Source organism: Galleria mellonella, unplaced genomic scaffold (assembly GCF_026898425.1).
Source record: "Galleria mellonella isolate WM207_F2 unplaced genomic scaffold, CSIRO_AGI_GalMel_v1 utg213, whole genome shotgun sequence".
In the NCBI taxonomy this organism is placed as follows: Eukaryota; Metazoa; Arthropoda; class Insecta; order Lepidoptera; family Pyralidae; genus Galleria; species Galleria mellonella.
In genome coordinates, this window is record NW_026442039.1 from 1577669 (window position 1) to 1592153 (window position 14485).

General features: G+C 29.4%; 4 protein-coding genes across 4 annotated transcripts; 2 read left to right on the plus strand and 2 right to left on the minus strand.

The window, feature by feature from the left end:
- The first annotated feature begins 950 nt into the window (after nt 1-950).
- On the plus strand, nt 951-2191 carry LOC113511873 (cuticle protein 7-like). Its single transcript, XM_026895599.3, has 4 exons — nt 951-1001; nt 1088-1225; nt 1303-1469; nt 2060-2191. The coding sequence occupies exons 1-4, from the start codon at nt 990-992 to the stop codon at nt 2112-2114; spliced, it is 372 nt and encodes a 123-aa protein (XP_026751400.1). The 5' UTR covers nt 951-989; the 3' UTR covers nt 2115-2191.
- Nucleotides 2192-4856: 2665 nt separating this feature from the next.
- On the minus strand, nt 4857-6306 carry LOC128200578 (cuticle protein 19-like). The gene is made up of 4 exons (XM_052894424.1): nt 6266-6306; nt 5657-5794; nt 5402-5568; nt 4857-4963 (listed from the first exon to the last, which is right to left on the minus strand). The coding sequence occupies exons 1-4, from the start codon at nt 6275-6277 to the stop codon at nt 4903-4905; spliced, it is 378 nt and encodes a 125-aa protein (XP_052750384.1). The 5' UTR covers nt 6278-6306; the 3' UTR covers nt 4857-4902.
- A 1312-nt stretch (nt 6307-7618) lies between these two features.
- LOC113511876 (cuticle protein 8-like) lies at nt 7619-9082 on the plus strand. The gene is made up of 4 exons (XM_031913526.2): nt 7619-7694; nt 8125-8349; nt 8671-8837; nt 8944-9082. Exons 1-4 carry the CDS (start codon nt 7686-7688, stop codon nt 9008-9010), a joined length of 468 nt encoding a protein of 155 aa, XP_031769386.2. The 5' UTR covers nt 7619-7685; the 3' UTR covers nt 9011-9082.
- A 3056-nt stretch (nt 9083-12138) lies between these two features.
- LOC113511588 (cuticle protein 8-like) lies at nt 12139-13767 on the minus strand. Its single transcript, XM_026895229.3, has 4 exons — nt 13713-13767; nt 12986-13210; nt 12493-12659; nt 12139-12287 (listed from the first exon to the last, which is right to left on the minus strand). The coding sequence occupies exons 1-4, from the start codon at nt 13722-13724 to the stop codon at nt 12218-12220; spliced, it is 474 nt and encodes a 157-aa protein (XP_026751030.2). The 5' UTR covers nt 13725-13767; the 3' UTR covers nt 12139-12217.
- Between the last annotated feature and the right edge of the window lie 718 nt (nt 13768-14485).

Sequence of the window (14485 nt, forward strand, 5' to 3'; positions counted from 1 at the left end):
GTACAAATGTTCGCCTTATATTCTAAAGCATGCAAAATTATTATTGGGTACAAGATACATCACATTTAATACATACATATAAGTGCTAATTAATAATAGAGTACAAATTATGTCATTCTGTAAATAATTCTCCCAAAAAACGATAACGTTTATCGACATTAAGTAATAATAATTCGTCAACTGTTACAATTCATTCTATTACAATAGTCCAACGTCAATAGATGCCAATATAGATGTTAGCTCTCAATACTAGTAATAATATAATACTAATAGATTTTTTTTAAGGCAAGTCACAGGATGAATTTTTTAAAGGACTTGCTTTCTATATGTATATTGTGTATCTTGTATATGTGTTAAGCTATATTTTTCTTATTTCTAAATCTATTTTTACAATAATTTTTACAATCGATAGACTTTATTCTCATCTTGGTCGTATATTGTCTTATCCTATTTAATTTTTATCATCATTCTTACATTCTTACAAATATTACACTAAATATTTTACTGAACTAGGCATTATTTTGCGGAAGTCCATATCATTGGTTAGTTGTTAGATTTTTTTATTGAATTAATCAAAATAATTGTAAACGACTGGCCAGAAATTTACACTTAAATTATTAATAGCATTTATTTGTGCTTCATTAGTAGTATACATGAATACTGATAGGCATAATATCTTAGTTTTCAGATGGCAAAGAAAATTGTTGTCCTCACAGTGAATTCCATGATGCTTATGGTATTGTTTTTGCTGAGTTATAAAAATGTTAATCATAATAAAATTTTCTCAAAAAATGCCTTTGTAAAAGTGCTATAGGTGAAAGTATTGTTGCGACCTTTCACACTATATACTTATTATTAAGTATATAGTGACAATGTAATAAGCCCGTTTATAGTGTTCAGTAAAAGTATAAATATGCTGATTTATTATAATATTCAATCAGTGTATTAAGTTATTCAGATCAATAAACAGTAACAAGTTCTCTTTAAAAATGTCTTTGAAAGTAATTTAATTTTATTATATGTGAAATTGAAATAAGCTTATTTTTTAGGAACATATTCATATTTATCAATTATATATTATTTTCAGTTCGCTTGTGTTGTGGTCCTCGTTATCGTTTGCGGAATATCAGCTCAGCACCATCATCATAAACCGGCTATTTCCTCCCAGCATATCGAGCGACATGATATTCCTGCTCACCCTCCTAAGGATTTCCTTGAACATCATGTAAGAATAAAACTTTAAATTTGTCAAATATTACCTACAAATAATAATATCACTAACGAGTTCTATTTCTGTATTAGGGTCCAGCCAAGTACGAGTTCGAGTACAAGGTGCACGACCCGCATACCGGTGACGACAAGTTCCAGCACGAGACCCGCGACGGTCATCACGTGAAGGGAGTCTACAGTCTGCACGAGGCTGATGGGTCCATCAGAACCGTACACTATACAGCCGACAAGAAACAGGGGTAAAAAATTATTATGCACTAGTTGTATCCTGCGGATCCGTCTGCGTGAATCAGTATGTAAAGTATCTTGTATGCTAAGTTAGGATATAATCTATCCATGTATCAAAGTTCATTTATATTCGTTTAGTAGATTTTGCATGAAAGAACCTACCATCGTTAAACCATCGTTACAAAATTTCGCATTTATTATATTAATAGGATTTAGAATGGAATAATTTTCTTAAATTAAAAAAAAAAGAATTAATATACATTATTCTTTGAATAGATAAACATAATCCTTAGCAGGGTAGTCAGAGGAATTGGCAACTATTGCTGTTGTGGTAAAAATTATATTCGACTGGCCCGAATTTTCCCTAGCACATTGGAATCTAACGTAGCAGGAGGTGAGCCTACCGCCGTCACTCGCGTTAAAGTGACTGGTTGTTGATATTTACCGTTATCGAAGAGATAGTTAAAAATTTAAAATAAGTCAATGTAGTGCCAGCTATGAATTTACGCCTTTTGAAATTTATAAGTAACTAGGCTATGATACTTTGATTATTACATGATATTTTATTTATAAGTAAAAATACGAGTATATTCATTTACAGATTCCAAGCAGACATCAAGCATTCAACAAAGCACGTGGAACCCAAACATCACTAATGATCTCAGCATACCTATTGTTAAATATGTTTAATAGTTGACTGATTGTTGAATATATGTTTAAAAATATACATAAATTTTGTTTAATTTATTCAAGTTAAAATTATATTGAATTTAAATATATTTATTTATGTACACTTTATTGAACCATTTATAAAATAGTAAACACATTTAACTGTAATAAGAAATGATACAAAAGGCGGCCTTATCGCTAAGCAATCTCTTCCAGACAACCTTTGGGTAGAGATATTCGTAATAAATAAACTTAAAAAATACCGTAGATAGATAGATAGATATATCATTTATTTGTATAACTTACAGCACATAAACACACAGCACATCGTAGACGAAGTATACCGTACAAGAAAAATACATAACCGATTTTAAAATTTCTTTTATATATAAAAAGATATATTATTAACGAGTAACACGGGTTGCATTTTATTTTAAAATCACCGTGCGAATCAGGTGCATGTTGCCATTCTACAATAAATAGAAATCCGAAAGAAAATACGTTAAAGAAAATTCCTCTATAGATATCGTTACAGATATAATCTGATATGTAATTTGAGAGACTTAAAATGTTTTCACAATAGACTTCAAAGTTTCCTAAATTTAAAATGAAAACAAAAATTGCATTTCTTGGCCAACCATAATCATAAGAAAGGGGTATGGCTATTATTAATAAGTTGAGCAAGTGGCTTAGTGTAGGGTTTTCTTTTGAGTTTTCTTTTTAGCAATTTTATAGTTAATTCAGATACAGTGGAATTTTTAGTCATAATTTTAATTAAAATTATTACACTTAAGTGCAATAATCGCTTGTCATAATAAAGCAGCTGATTTAATATTTAATAATATACTCGACATCTTTGTGGGACAAATTATATTTGCATTGACATTAAATATCTTATTAAGTTGTCGAAATCCGTATTAAGGAGCTTAATAATTTTTATTAGCGTCTGCAGGGTTATTCATAATAATATGATGATAATCTCCTAAATAAACTTTTTAATTTTATAATAATTTTGAATAAAAAAATTCTTAGTGTTTTATTTAAAATGTACATATATTTATTTGATTATTTTAACTGTAGTGTATTAGAAAAAGGTTATAATATAAATATTGTATAGCGCTGTGTGACATTTTTTTCACATAGACATTCCATCAAAAATTCTACATCGTGTGAATCGATTCTTGTACTTGAATGTTTGGAATGTGAATTGGCATTTTTATGTATTTATGCCAATTTGTACTATCGTGGCATCCATTTAAATTGATCGATTGACAATTTTTTATTTGAAGGTCAGTTTAATGGAGGTAGTTAATTTTCTTAATATTATTTGTTGAAAATTATAAAATTTTAAAACTCTCAGAAAGGATCAAGTATATTGGACTTAGAATATCAACTTTGGACTCAAAAATGGTTTGTACAAAACATTAAGATTTTATATTCAAGTTGTCCAGAATCGGGCAATAGATTAGCGGAATATATTTGCTAATAGAGATTTTTTTAATAAATAAATCAAAGCCATTAAAAATTAACAATTTTGTTTTATAAATTGACATTTTGGAAAGCTAAAGTATACTATAATACCTTTCAATCATCTTTAACAGGTCATTTAAGCTAGTATTAATATAAGCCATTCTATATTAATACCGCTCTTTTCATATGGTAGTTATAATTTGATACAATCTAGAGTATATCAAAGGTGTGTAAACAAAGGTACTTGTGTCTATTGACTCCTTAAGATACATTTAAGGTCATCGCTCTATCTAGCGAGGGTTTATCCAATATGGTATTTATTTGTACTAGGCTATATATAACCAGTTAATTGTCAATTTATTTTAGATGTGAAAATGCAAGAATCGTTTTTCAAACGCTGACTAGACTGAGTAGTATTCGTCGCATAATCTCTCATTCGAGGGTAAGTTTACCTCTTCTGATAAGTTCTCCCTGATAGTATATATTCGTATATAATATATACTTATCATTGTTACTCTTAACTTATAAAAACGGATTGTATCTAGGGATTTTTATATCTTAGTTTAGTATTTTTATTGTATGTACAGAAGCACATATTATAAAAAATATTAGAAATGGCTAATATCATCATCTTCCTACCCTTGTCGCAATCATTTGGGGTCGGCGTAATATGATTTTATCCATATTACAAAAAGATTTGGTTTTTTAGTTTTACGACCGGCCACCTGCCTGACGTCAACCCTCTTTGGGAATAGAAATGGCTAATATCTGGAGTGTTAAATATCTTATATATATTTTTTTATGTAAGCACATTAGGTTTATAACATTGATTTGGTTTTTATTATTATAATGTTATAATTATTATAATAAATAATGGTTTCTATTTTTACTAATGGTTACTATTTTTACAGGTTTTTATTTAACTATACACGTAATATGAGTCGATCAGTTCCTCCACATCAAGGGAAGCTCTTGGTTTTAAAATATGTACTAGGGTAAGCGTTCTTACTTATAAAAACTAATTCCAAAATGTATTTAAATGTAAAAAAGTCCTAATATTTACAAAATTTTTGTTTCATTAAAAATATCTTAATCTTTAGTTAAATTTCTCATTGTATGTCGATGCAATGAAAATTTTTTTTGATGTCTTATATTATGTTAATGAGGTTGACCTTAAATCTATATAGACAAGAAAAGGTACATAAATTGAAAGAAATTTTAATAGTTAACATTTATTTCCAAACTTAATATTTTACTGAAGTAGGTATAATTAACAATTATGAGTTAGTGAGGCAGAGGTTTGATCTAGTTATGATGCTTGTGATCTTCTATATGCTTCGTTGTGTGTTTAATGTCGGCTTGGAAGCTGCAAATAAGGGTTCTATTAATTAATTGTATATTAAACGAATACGGGTATGCCACTTCTTTTTCTTCTTATCCAAAATACCTCAGAGTTTGAAGACAGTGATGGTCTACGGAATCAAATCTACCGAATCGATTCTACACGGTTGGCCGTATGTACGACCTTTAATATATTGCAGAAAACTCTTTGTGGTTTCTTGTGGTCGTCTAATTTTTTTAGCATAGTATTTGAGAATAGGGTAATCAGTAATTTATTGCGCTATTAAAAAATAAGTTATTTTCGACTTAAAAATGGGAACATTTCAATTTGGGGGCATTTTAATATGTATATCTTGAATCGTATTTGGCAATTCATTTTGATTTCGATAAAATCGAGAAATTACCATAAAAATATATTTCAATTAGGTAATTAACGTCACTTATGCCATTGAATATTTCTTACCCCTGTTTCTTGTCGGCTGAGTAGTGTACAGTTCTGATGGACCCATCAGCCTCGTGCAGACTGTAGACTCCCTTCACGTGGTGACCGTCGCGGGTCTCGTGTTGGAACTTGTCGTCACCGGTATGCGGGTCGTGCACCTTGTACTCGAACTCGTATTTGGCTGGACCCTGACGAGAGAAACGAGAATAATAGTAAGTACATATATTGACTACCGAAAAAAAAAGTATAAATGATATCTGGACATATTAATCTTACATGGTTTTCGAGGAAACCCTTAGGAGGATGAGCCGGTATGTCATGACGTTCGATGGACTGTGACGATATAGCTGGCTTATGGTCATGATGTTGAGTTGCCACCTCACAAACAATCGCTAGAGCCATCACACAAGCGATCTAAAATAGAAGAAGAAAAACGTTAAATATTTTATAACATATGTTATAACAGAAAACGATTCTATTGGTAAATTTTAAATCAAATAAAAAATATATTTATCCATGGAAGTTCATACTCGTAGAAGGCACTTTAGATGCATAAGTGTCTATTTAAGTTTTTTGTACTTGTTTTTTTTTTATCAGTTTAGGATACTTTGAACTATTATTTTTTGCTACTTATTATCTGTAACCTAATTTACATTTTAATATTATATATATATATATATATATATATATATTTAATATTACTTTTTTCAAATAAATTGATGTTCTATAAATCAGTTAAAATTAAATTATCTTTAAATAGAATATTAGTCCTAAAAACATATCATATATCTCGAAATTTAAGCAACTAAATATATATAATAATTATTATTATTACTTTTAGTGAAATTCTTATTATTTATTCTTAGAGATATTAGGAACTCTTACTTTAGTGAACATTTTGAAATATTTTTTACTTCGTTGTTTCAAGTGACTTACTGAACTGATTTAATATCTCATTGATTGGTCGAATTTATACAAGTTATAATAATGTAGTCCGTGATTATTGCATTATCGAATACTTTTATTTTTGAGTAAATTTTAATCCGAAATACAAGGTGAAGGTTGGTAACTTTCACCTAAGGCAATTTCTTTTACTGTTTTGTTTGTTAATAAGTACAATTATTAATTTAAAAAAAGGCACTTTTCATGCTCCTAAAGTCAATGAAACTCATCAATGTAGAGGTGAAGTAATATACATGTCTTCAAAAAATGCCGTTTCTTATTGCATCAAGCAAGTAGTAAGAAGTTCTTCTTTAAGTTCACCTCTAGAGACATATATTGTATAATAAAATTCCAATGTTCTCAAATAGATTCTTATTTGGTATATTCGCCAACTATCATAACTATTCTGGTTTCGTATGATTCGCGGACTGACATATTTCGAGAATTTGAGCAGGCACTTTGAGATTACGGCCATATTTTTTAGGATTATGTAGGCGATAGATTTTTCGGCGTCTAAGCAGCTTTGGTATAGAAAATTATTTGCACACCTATTGTGTGTAAATTTGTTTAACGAACAGCGGATTATTATTTTGTAATAGGAATGTATACGGGTAGAACGTTTCTATAGTACGTTAAAACGAAACCGTTTAGGTTCGGAAATAATGTAGACTACTAGAAAAAGTTCTAGGGTTATTAATATGAAATTGTGACTGAGAATGCAAATATTTATAATTTATAATCGATTTTTACAAAAAGTTAACCAAATATTGTATTTTTCATTGTTGATTTGATGCAACCATAGTATTGTGTTTGTAGACAGAAGTTTGAATTAAGAATTACAATTTTTCTATGCTATGTATTTTTATTTTATCGCGTCATTTACTGCTCTTCTACTCTAACAAATTTAACTAATATTATTCGTATCTGTGTTATTATAACAAAAAAAAATCATAAATAGAATTATCTGATATTTAATAATTAATAGATATTTTTATACATACAATAAATCTAATTCAATAGATACAATAGCCTATGTCACTCTTTAATAATGAAGCTTGCTACAGGTAAAAATATTTTTGAAATCAGTTGAGCTGTTTTTGTGTCTATCTATTATAAACAAAGAAACAAACGATCAAATCCTTAAAAAAAAACATCGAAGTTTATAATATAGGTATATACAGGTTCACTTATATTTCATTCATTCACCGTAACTTGTTCTAGATCAAGTTCAATACTTGCGTAAACATCGGTCTCTTTAGTATAAAAGATATTTCAAGTTGTAAATTAAACAGACAGGTGGTAACCACAACTCAATACTGTTTTAATTATTGTATTAATATATTAGAAATTTACATTACTAAATATGTACAAGGTAAGAAATAAAATGAATGATTATCTTTATATGGTTAAATATAAAAATATTGTCTTTATTTTTTTGAGATTTTCTTGCTTTGAAAATAGTTTGTAATCATTTACATTTTAACACAGAATTAATAACTGAAATATTTAAATCTTATTAAAAATTAAAGGATAAAATAATTTATTTACAGTGACAATATTTTAATAAATTATTTAATTTACAATATAAATAAATAATTAAAATAGAATCAAATTAATCTATAGAATATAAAACCGATGCTTTTGAGAAAATAAATTTACTAAAATATCGTAAATATACGTAGGAATTATTTTAAGTAAAAATCTAAAACTCCAAATATTACTGTTTATGTGTATCAATATTATTGTTAAGTAAATGTGTAATATCGTATTTGTCTCAATTATATATTATTTTGTTCATGTAGGTCATCTGTCTTGCCTTCCTTGCTGTAGTCAGTGCGAGACCACAAGGTGGCCACGGTCATGGTCACGCATACTCATCGCAGAGTATCGTTCTGCATCAGGCCCAAGGTCATGATTCACACCACAGCATACCAGTTCATCATGAAGTGAAGCCCGTCGTTCTTGTCCATCAGCCCGTTCACCATCACGAAGCCCCCAAACATGAGGAACATCATGTTGATTATTATGTAAGATAGTTTTATTTTGTATTATTGTTGAAAAAATTTGAGAGACTTGTTTTTCAGTACGTGAAATGGCAAAGAAGTTGACGACACACATGATAGCAATAATGGAGAGGACGGACGGCTAACACAACCTTTGCATACATGAACAGAAGTAAAGATATTACAGATTACACTGTGACGGTTACGCATTGTTATTCTTGAGGACTATAATCTAAATTTTACGTCCGAATCCATTAATTTTATTACCATACCTCATCCTGTTTAGTAGCAGCTAAACTAAACAGTCAAAATACACACACATAATAGGTTTCGTTATTTTTATAGGCCATCCCCAAATACACATACGAGTACAAGATCGAGGACCCGCATACAGGCGACAACAAGTACCAGCACGAGACGCGCGACGGCGATGTCGTCAAGGGCGTGTACAGTCTGCACGAGGCGGACGGCACCATCAGGATCGTTGAGTACACCGCTGACAAGCATAACGGGTATATAAAAAATATTTTCTCTAGAGGATATTTTTATATTTTTTAATTTTATTTGATCATGTTAGTGTTTGTATAATACTATAACATTTATAATTTCTTTTTTTAGTTTCAACGCTGTCGTGAAGCGCGAAGGACATGCCCAGCACATCATTCCGCAACATCACCATCAATAAATTATAGAACTGACTGTTTATTAAAATCTGTCTGATAAATTACTGTACTGAGAGATTTTTGAAACATATCAGATGGATATATTATATTCAAAATTAGATTGTTTTTAATATAATTTAAAAAGTTTCTTAGTTATAGTAATTTATAGATAGACTTCAAATTATATGTTATATTGTTGTGATATTTTTGTTTTAGTTATGATTAGTAAAATTATTGTATTTCAATTTAATATTTTATTTTAAAACCTTATAAAACCATATTACATCGATTTTTCTTAAACAAAGTACTATGTAATATATAGACGAACTTAGAACATTTTTTTTGGGAGATCAGTTGAGTTCATGAAAAAAAGCATATATAACTATGACATGTATAACTATATGATATATAGTTATACATGTTAGTATATATAGTTACCTTATTACCTCAAAAGTACTAAAATGTTCATGCTATGCCGATTCATTCCATGTCGATCCCCGAGTAAATAAATCTTAGCGTGTTCTAATCTCAATGACAGACATGATCTCGAAGTGAATATGATACTGGATACAATGGATTTAAATACATAGGCTTAATAAATAGAATAGTACGTAGACTTGAGTGATAGAGCCTTTATTGATTACGAAAGTCTATCGACTCTATTCAGACATAAAACAGGATGTAAGAATTAAAAAACCAGGTTTTTATAGAATTTCAAATACAATTTCAAGTAAACTGCGGGTCTACCATGATATGAAATTTCGAAATTTCGGACTCAATTTCGTGTTTTTGTTTATACCAAAATCGGATCAATAAGTGGAGTTTAACATTTGCTTTGTCATACATCCTATCATAAAAGTCCACAACAAAAGGAACAATATTTTAACATTTTTAATATTTCCAAACGGCATGTATTATGTAATTTTAACATCAAATTTGTGTTTCGTTTGGCTCCGAAATTTCGGAAAACATTTCATGGTAGGCCCTCTGGTTACATTATATCGAAGATGTCTCTATGATGTAGTGACAATCAAATACGAAACAGCTAACCCGTACACGCAGTGCATAAATTTCGATTAAAATTGTACCTATACATCAAGTTCATATTTAACGAACATTTTAATTTAAGATATGAGACGGATAAACGGAATCAGCACTGTCATAGTAGTTTAGTACGTTTAACTTAATATAAATAAATTAATTATTAGGTAAGAATAACTAAATAGTGTAGGACTGCTACAGCTTTAGAAATATGTAATAAAATTTCTCATCATCTTTATTAGGTTTTAGTTAGGTATATGCACTCAGATTTGTTACTTAAATGATAGTATTTCTTGTATAGTTACATTGTAGACATATCAGTGAGAAAAAAATGTTTGTTTCTACTTTTTTCTATTATACATTTTACAAAAGACGTTTCTATCAGCTACACCAAAATACATTTTATCTTCAGTTACTATTGTAATGAGAATAAGTAATATTGGAATTGCTCACTCATATATATCAAGCATATTTGATTCCAAGGTCACCTGGAATGGTATTATCATTGCACTTTGCATAAATTAGATTTTTCTTCTTTTTCTTTTTTAAATAGCTTCCACGATAAAATACGGAGATTATTTACAATTGTCAGGTTGGAAGACACGGTTAATAGCGGGTAACAATTATGAGATGCTAATATTTTTTACCTGCTTGCCAAATACTTTTTTCACAGTAATGTGTCTAAGGTGTAATGTGTGGGATTTTAATAAATAGGATGGTTTTAGATTATTTTTTATTGTGGAAACACTATAAGGTTAATAGGTAACCAAAGTCCAAGTTTGAAGTACAATTTGCGACAAATATTTTGAATGTTATCATGGGCAATGAAACCTGTGCAGTAGAAGCTTTCGCAAATTTTGAATAAATAGAGTTTTTATAATGATTATATTCCAAATTCTATTAAGTTCTAACAATCAAAATTATTAATACTAGCAAGTAATATAAATATATTTTAAAACAATTGAAATCTACATGTAAATAGTGTATGCAACACTCAAGATAGAGACACAAATAAGAGAGTGAATGACTTGGTCACAATTACCTCTTTTTCATAATAAAAATATTTTTTATGTAACTCGCTATTCTGTGTTGGATGACGTTTACTTAGATAATAATGTAACCCCCAGAGTATCTCCAATACGTCGCCATTCCTAAAAAATATGGTGTTATACTTTATTTCGTATTCTGTATATTGTATTATATCTTCATTGACTACGCTTCAAATTTAAAAAGGCATACAAATACAGCTGCTTCAAGACAGACACACGAATAGGACAGAAATATCCAAGCTGACGACTTTTGTACAAAGTATTCCTTGTATATAATAAATGTGAACACTCAGGTTATGGAAGGAGCTAAGGTTTAGGTTAAGGTAAAAGGTGCTAAGGTTTTTCAAAGAGACTACAGCATGGCGTTCTTCAAAAGGGGGGTAAAGAGGTTTCTTTAGAGTCGGCAACACGCGCATAATACCCCTGGTATTGCTGGTGTTCATAGGCTACGGTAATCGCTTACTATCAGGTGGACCGTATGCTTATTTGCTATCTCAGTGGTATGAAAAAATGCAAATAAAACTATTTATTACAAATTCAGAATTTAGTATTCACGGTATTCAAAGATAACAACATTTGTCATATTTGACTGACAGTAGAGACTTACCTATTTCCTAATATCTCTAAATCATATCTCTTATATAACTCTATTAATGTAATGATATATTGAGGGTAAGATAGGTTATTGTGTGTGATGTTTGTAGATTGATTAATTTGATTTTTCATAGGGATTTAACTACTACCTGTAGGTGATCACTTTATATTAGATGGAGCGATTTTTGTAATTTTTTTCACGTTGTTATTTTTCTACTTGGCGAAGCATCAAGATGAATAAGAAAATTTGGTAAGTATAATTTAAAATCTTTAAAATTTAAATTTCTCCCTTATCTTATTTTCGCATATGAGGTCAGCTAAGCCGTTGCACGTCGACCCATATGGATCTTTTGTGTTTCCTCCCTGCCTTATACCATCATTTTATAGATCCTATGCGTTATCTTAACGATATCCCGCGAAATTTCTCTCTTATTATTAAGAAACTGAATTAAAATACAGAGATAATATAAAAAGAATAACTTAATTTATTTTATCAGTGCTTGTAACAAATAACATTCTTAATTTTTATAACAGTCGTAAACAATTTTATTGATGATGATGATGTTCGGGAATGATATGTTGTGCATGACCTTGACGTTTCACCACAGCGTTGAATCTGAAATAAGGAAATCATGAGAATACAATAGTGTTAATTGGTTATCGTAACTTACAAATGCTTGTAACATAACAGAATTCTTATGATAATAGTATTTTAAGCTCTTTTGATAATATGTGATCTACTTTTAAGAAAATATACTAATTAATTTGATTTAGATATTATTTTTTAGCTTTTGTTAAAAATGAGCTAATATGATAATTACCCGTTGTGTTTGTCAGCGGTGTACTCAACGATCCTGATAGTTCCGTCCGCTTCGTGCAGACTGTACACGCCCTTGACGACATCACCGTCGCGCGTCTCATGCTGGTACTTGTTGTCGCCCGTGTGCGGGTCCTCGATCTTGTACTCGTATGCGTATTTAGGGATGGCCTGTAGATACATAATATATTTAATTAGAAATTTAATCTATTTTAAAATTATTTTCGTTATAAGATAGGCAGAAAGAAATTGAATATCACTTAACTCAGTTTAAAGAAGTAGTAAACAAATTTATTAATACATATATTTTATCGACAGATACGTTATTACTATCACGTACATAAGATAGAATGAGGCAGCGACATTTGGTATTTCGTGTTTTCTCATATGAAAGTTATTGAAAATGTATCTATCCATAGATTTTCTAGCCATTGGTTACAGAAGTTTACATAGACATATACATATAATATTTAAAATAATGCAGACAAAAGCCTTACATAATAATCTATATGGTGCTCTTCATGTTTTGGAGTTTCGTGATGAGTGGGTTGTTGAACGAGTACGATGGGCTTTACTTCATGATGGACCGGTATATGATGCTGTGGTTCATGACCATGACTCTGGTGTAGGACTATACTTTGAGATGAGTACGCATGTCCGTGACCATGTCCATCTTGGGGTCTAGCTGAAGCTATAGCAGCGACGGCAGCAACGAACAAGATCTATAAAAAATAATTTTATTATTAAATATAGTTACAGTTTTGTCTGATTCTGTGATGTCTGATAATAACCACTGTCTAATCAATTTTTGATAAAAAATGCGAGCATTTTTTATTTTAATTTTAAGAAAATTTAAAGTATACGTAGTTTTAAGTCCTTAATATGACAACTTTAATTCCTTATATGACAATGAATAGTGAATCTACTTATGCGATTCCATATCGAAGTCTATGATATAGTGTATCTATTGCAAGAACTATTATCAATATGGAATATTTCTATTACCGCTTTACATGGATTGACCTGTAAGGATATGTGTCCACTAATGTAAAGATTATTTTGTTAAAATATATTATACAAACAGTCTTTTTAAGTCATTTTTTACTTTATGTTACAGAAAATAATGCATTTTTTAGCATTAAAATATTTTGTTTAGGTAACTATATCAAGGACCTATACTATTTTCAAATACTAGAAATGTTATGTTTCATTATAATTTTATACCTTTGAGATCATTTTTGCTAAGAGTTGTTAGTACTTTGACTGTAGTCCTAAAACTGATAATTGTTACAGTTTTAACTTGTCTTTTATAAAGGTAAGGAGAATACAATTTTCGCAAGCATGTAAATTAAAAAAAGGTATAAGTATAAAACCAGTTCGTTGCATATGCACCGTCTGGAAGCCATAGTTTAGTAAGTGCAACCTTGGATATGTAAGACAGTTGTATTTAACGAACACCTTTCTCGCATAATGGAGACAATCATAATAATAATATGATTGTAATAATGTAATTGTAATCTATACAGTTATATAACATTCGACATAATTTTTAAATGGAATAGTAATCAACGATTAGAGATAGGAAATACTTTAATAAGTTATGACGTTACGGACAGTTGTATTGTGATTACAAAACAACCATCACTTTTGATTTGATGATTAGGCCAGATACATTCAATTCAAATGTTTGAATGATAACCTCCATATTTATTATCTACGTGTTTTTTCTCTAGTAGAATAAATAGTGTATTTTTTTTTTAACTTTTATCTTTAAAACTAAATAGAAGAGGAGTAAAATTAAATTTATGTAAGGAAAAATAATATTAACAATGAGAGTCAATCATAATATTGAAATTATGGATTCTAGCGCTGATATTTGGCTGTGCTACGTATATTTTTATATATTATTACTATACATACGTAATAATATATAAAAATAGATACGTAAATATAATATGGATATTTAAAAACAAAAATATATTACATATATTTGAAAT

Coding starts and splice junctions, on each gene's coding strand:
- LOC113511873 (XM_026895599.3), top strand. Junction 1,226..1,302: donor AGGATTTCCTTGAACATCAT/GTAAGAATAAAA, acceptor TTTCTGTATTAG/GGTCCAGCCAAGTACGAGTT. Junction 1,470..2,059: donor ACAGCCGACAAGAAACAGGG/GTAAAAAATTAT, acceptor ATTCATTTACAG/ATTCCAAGCAGACATCAAGC.
- LOC128200578 (XM_052894424.1), bottom strand. Junction 5,569..5,656: donor AGGGTTTCCTCGAAAACCAT/GTAAGATTAATA, acceptor TTCTCTCGTCAG/GGTCCAGCCAAATACGAGTT. Junction 4,964..5,401: donor TCAGCCGACAAGAAACAGGG/GTAAGAAATATT, acceptor CCTTATTTGCAG/CTTCCAAGCCGACATTAAAC.
- LOC113511876 (XM_031913526.2), top strand. Junction 8,350..8,670: donor AACATCATGTTGATTATTAT/GTAAGATAGTTT, acceptor TTATTTTTATAG/GCCATCCCCAAATACACATA. Junction 8,838..8,943: donor ACCGCTGACAAGCATAACGG/GTATATAAAAAA, acceptor TTCTTTTTTTAG/TTTCAACGCTGTCGTGAAGC.
- LOC113511588 (XM_026895229.3), bottom strand. Junction 12,660..12,985: donor AGCACCATATAGATTATTAT/GTAAGGCTTTTG, acceptor ATGTATCTACAG/GCCATCCCTAAATACGCATA. Junction 12,288..12,492: donor ACCGCTGACAAACACAACGG/GTAATTATCATA, acceptor TCCTTATTTCAG/ATTCAACGCTGTGGTGAAAC.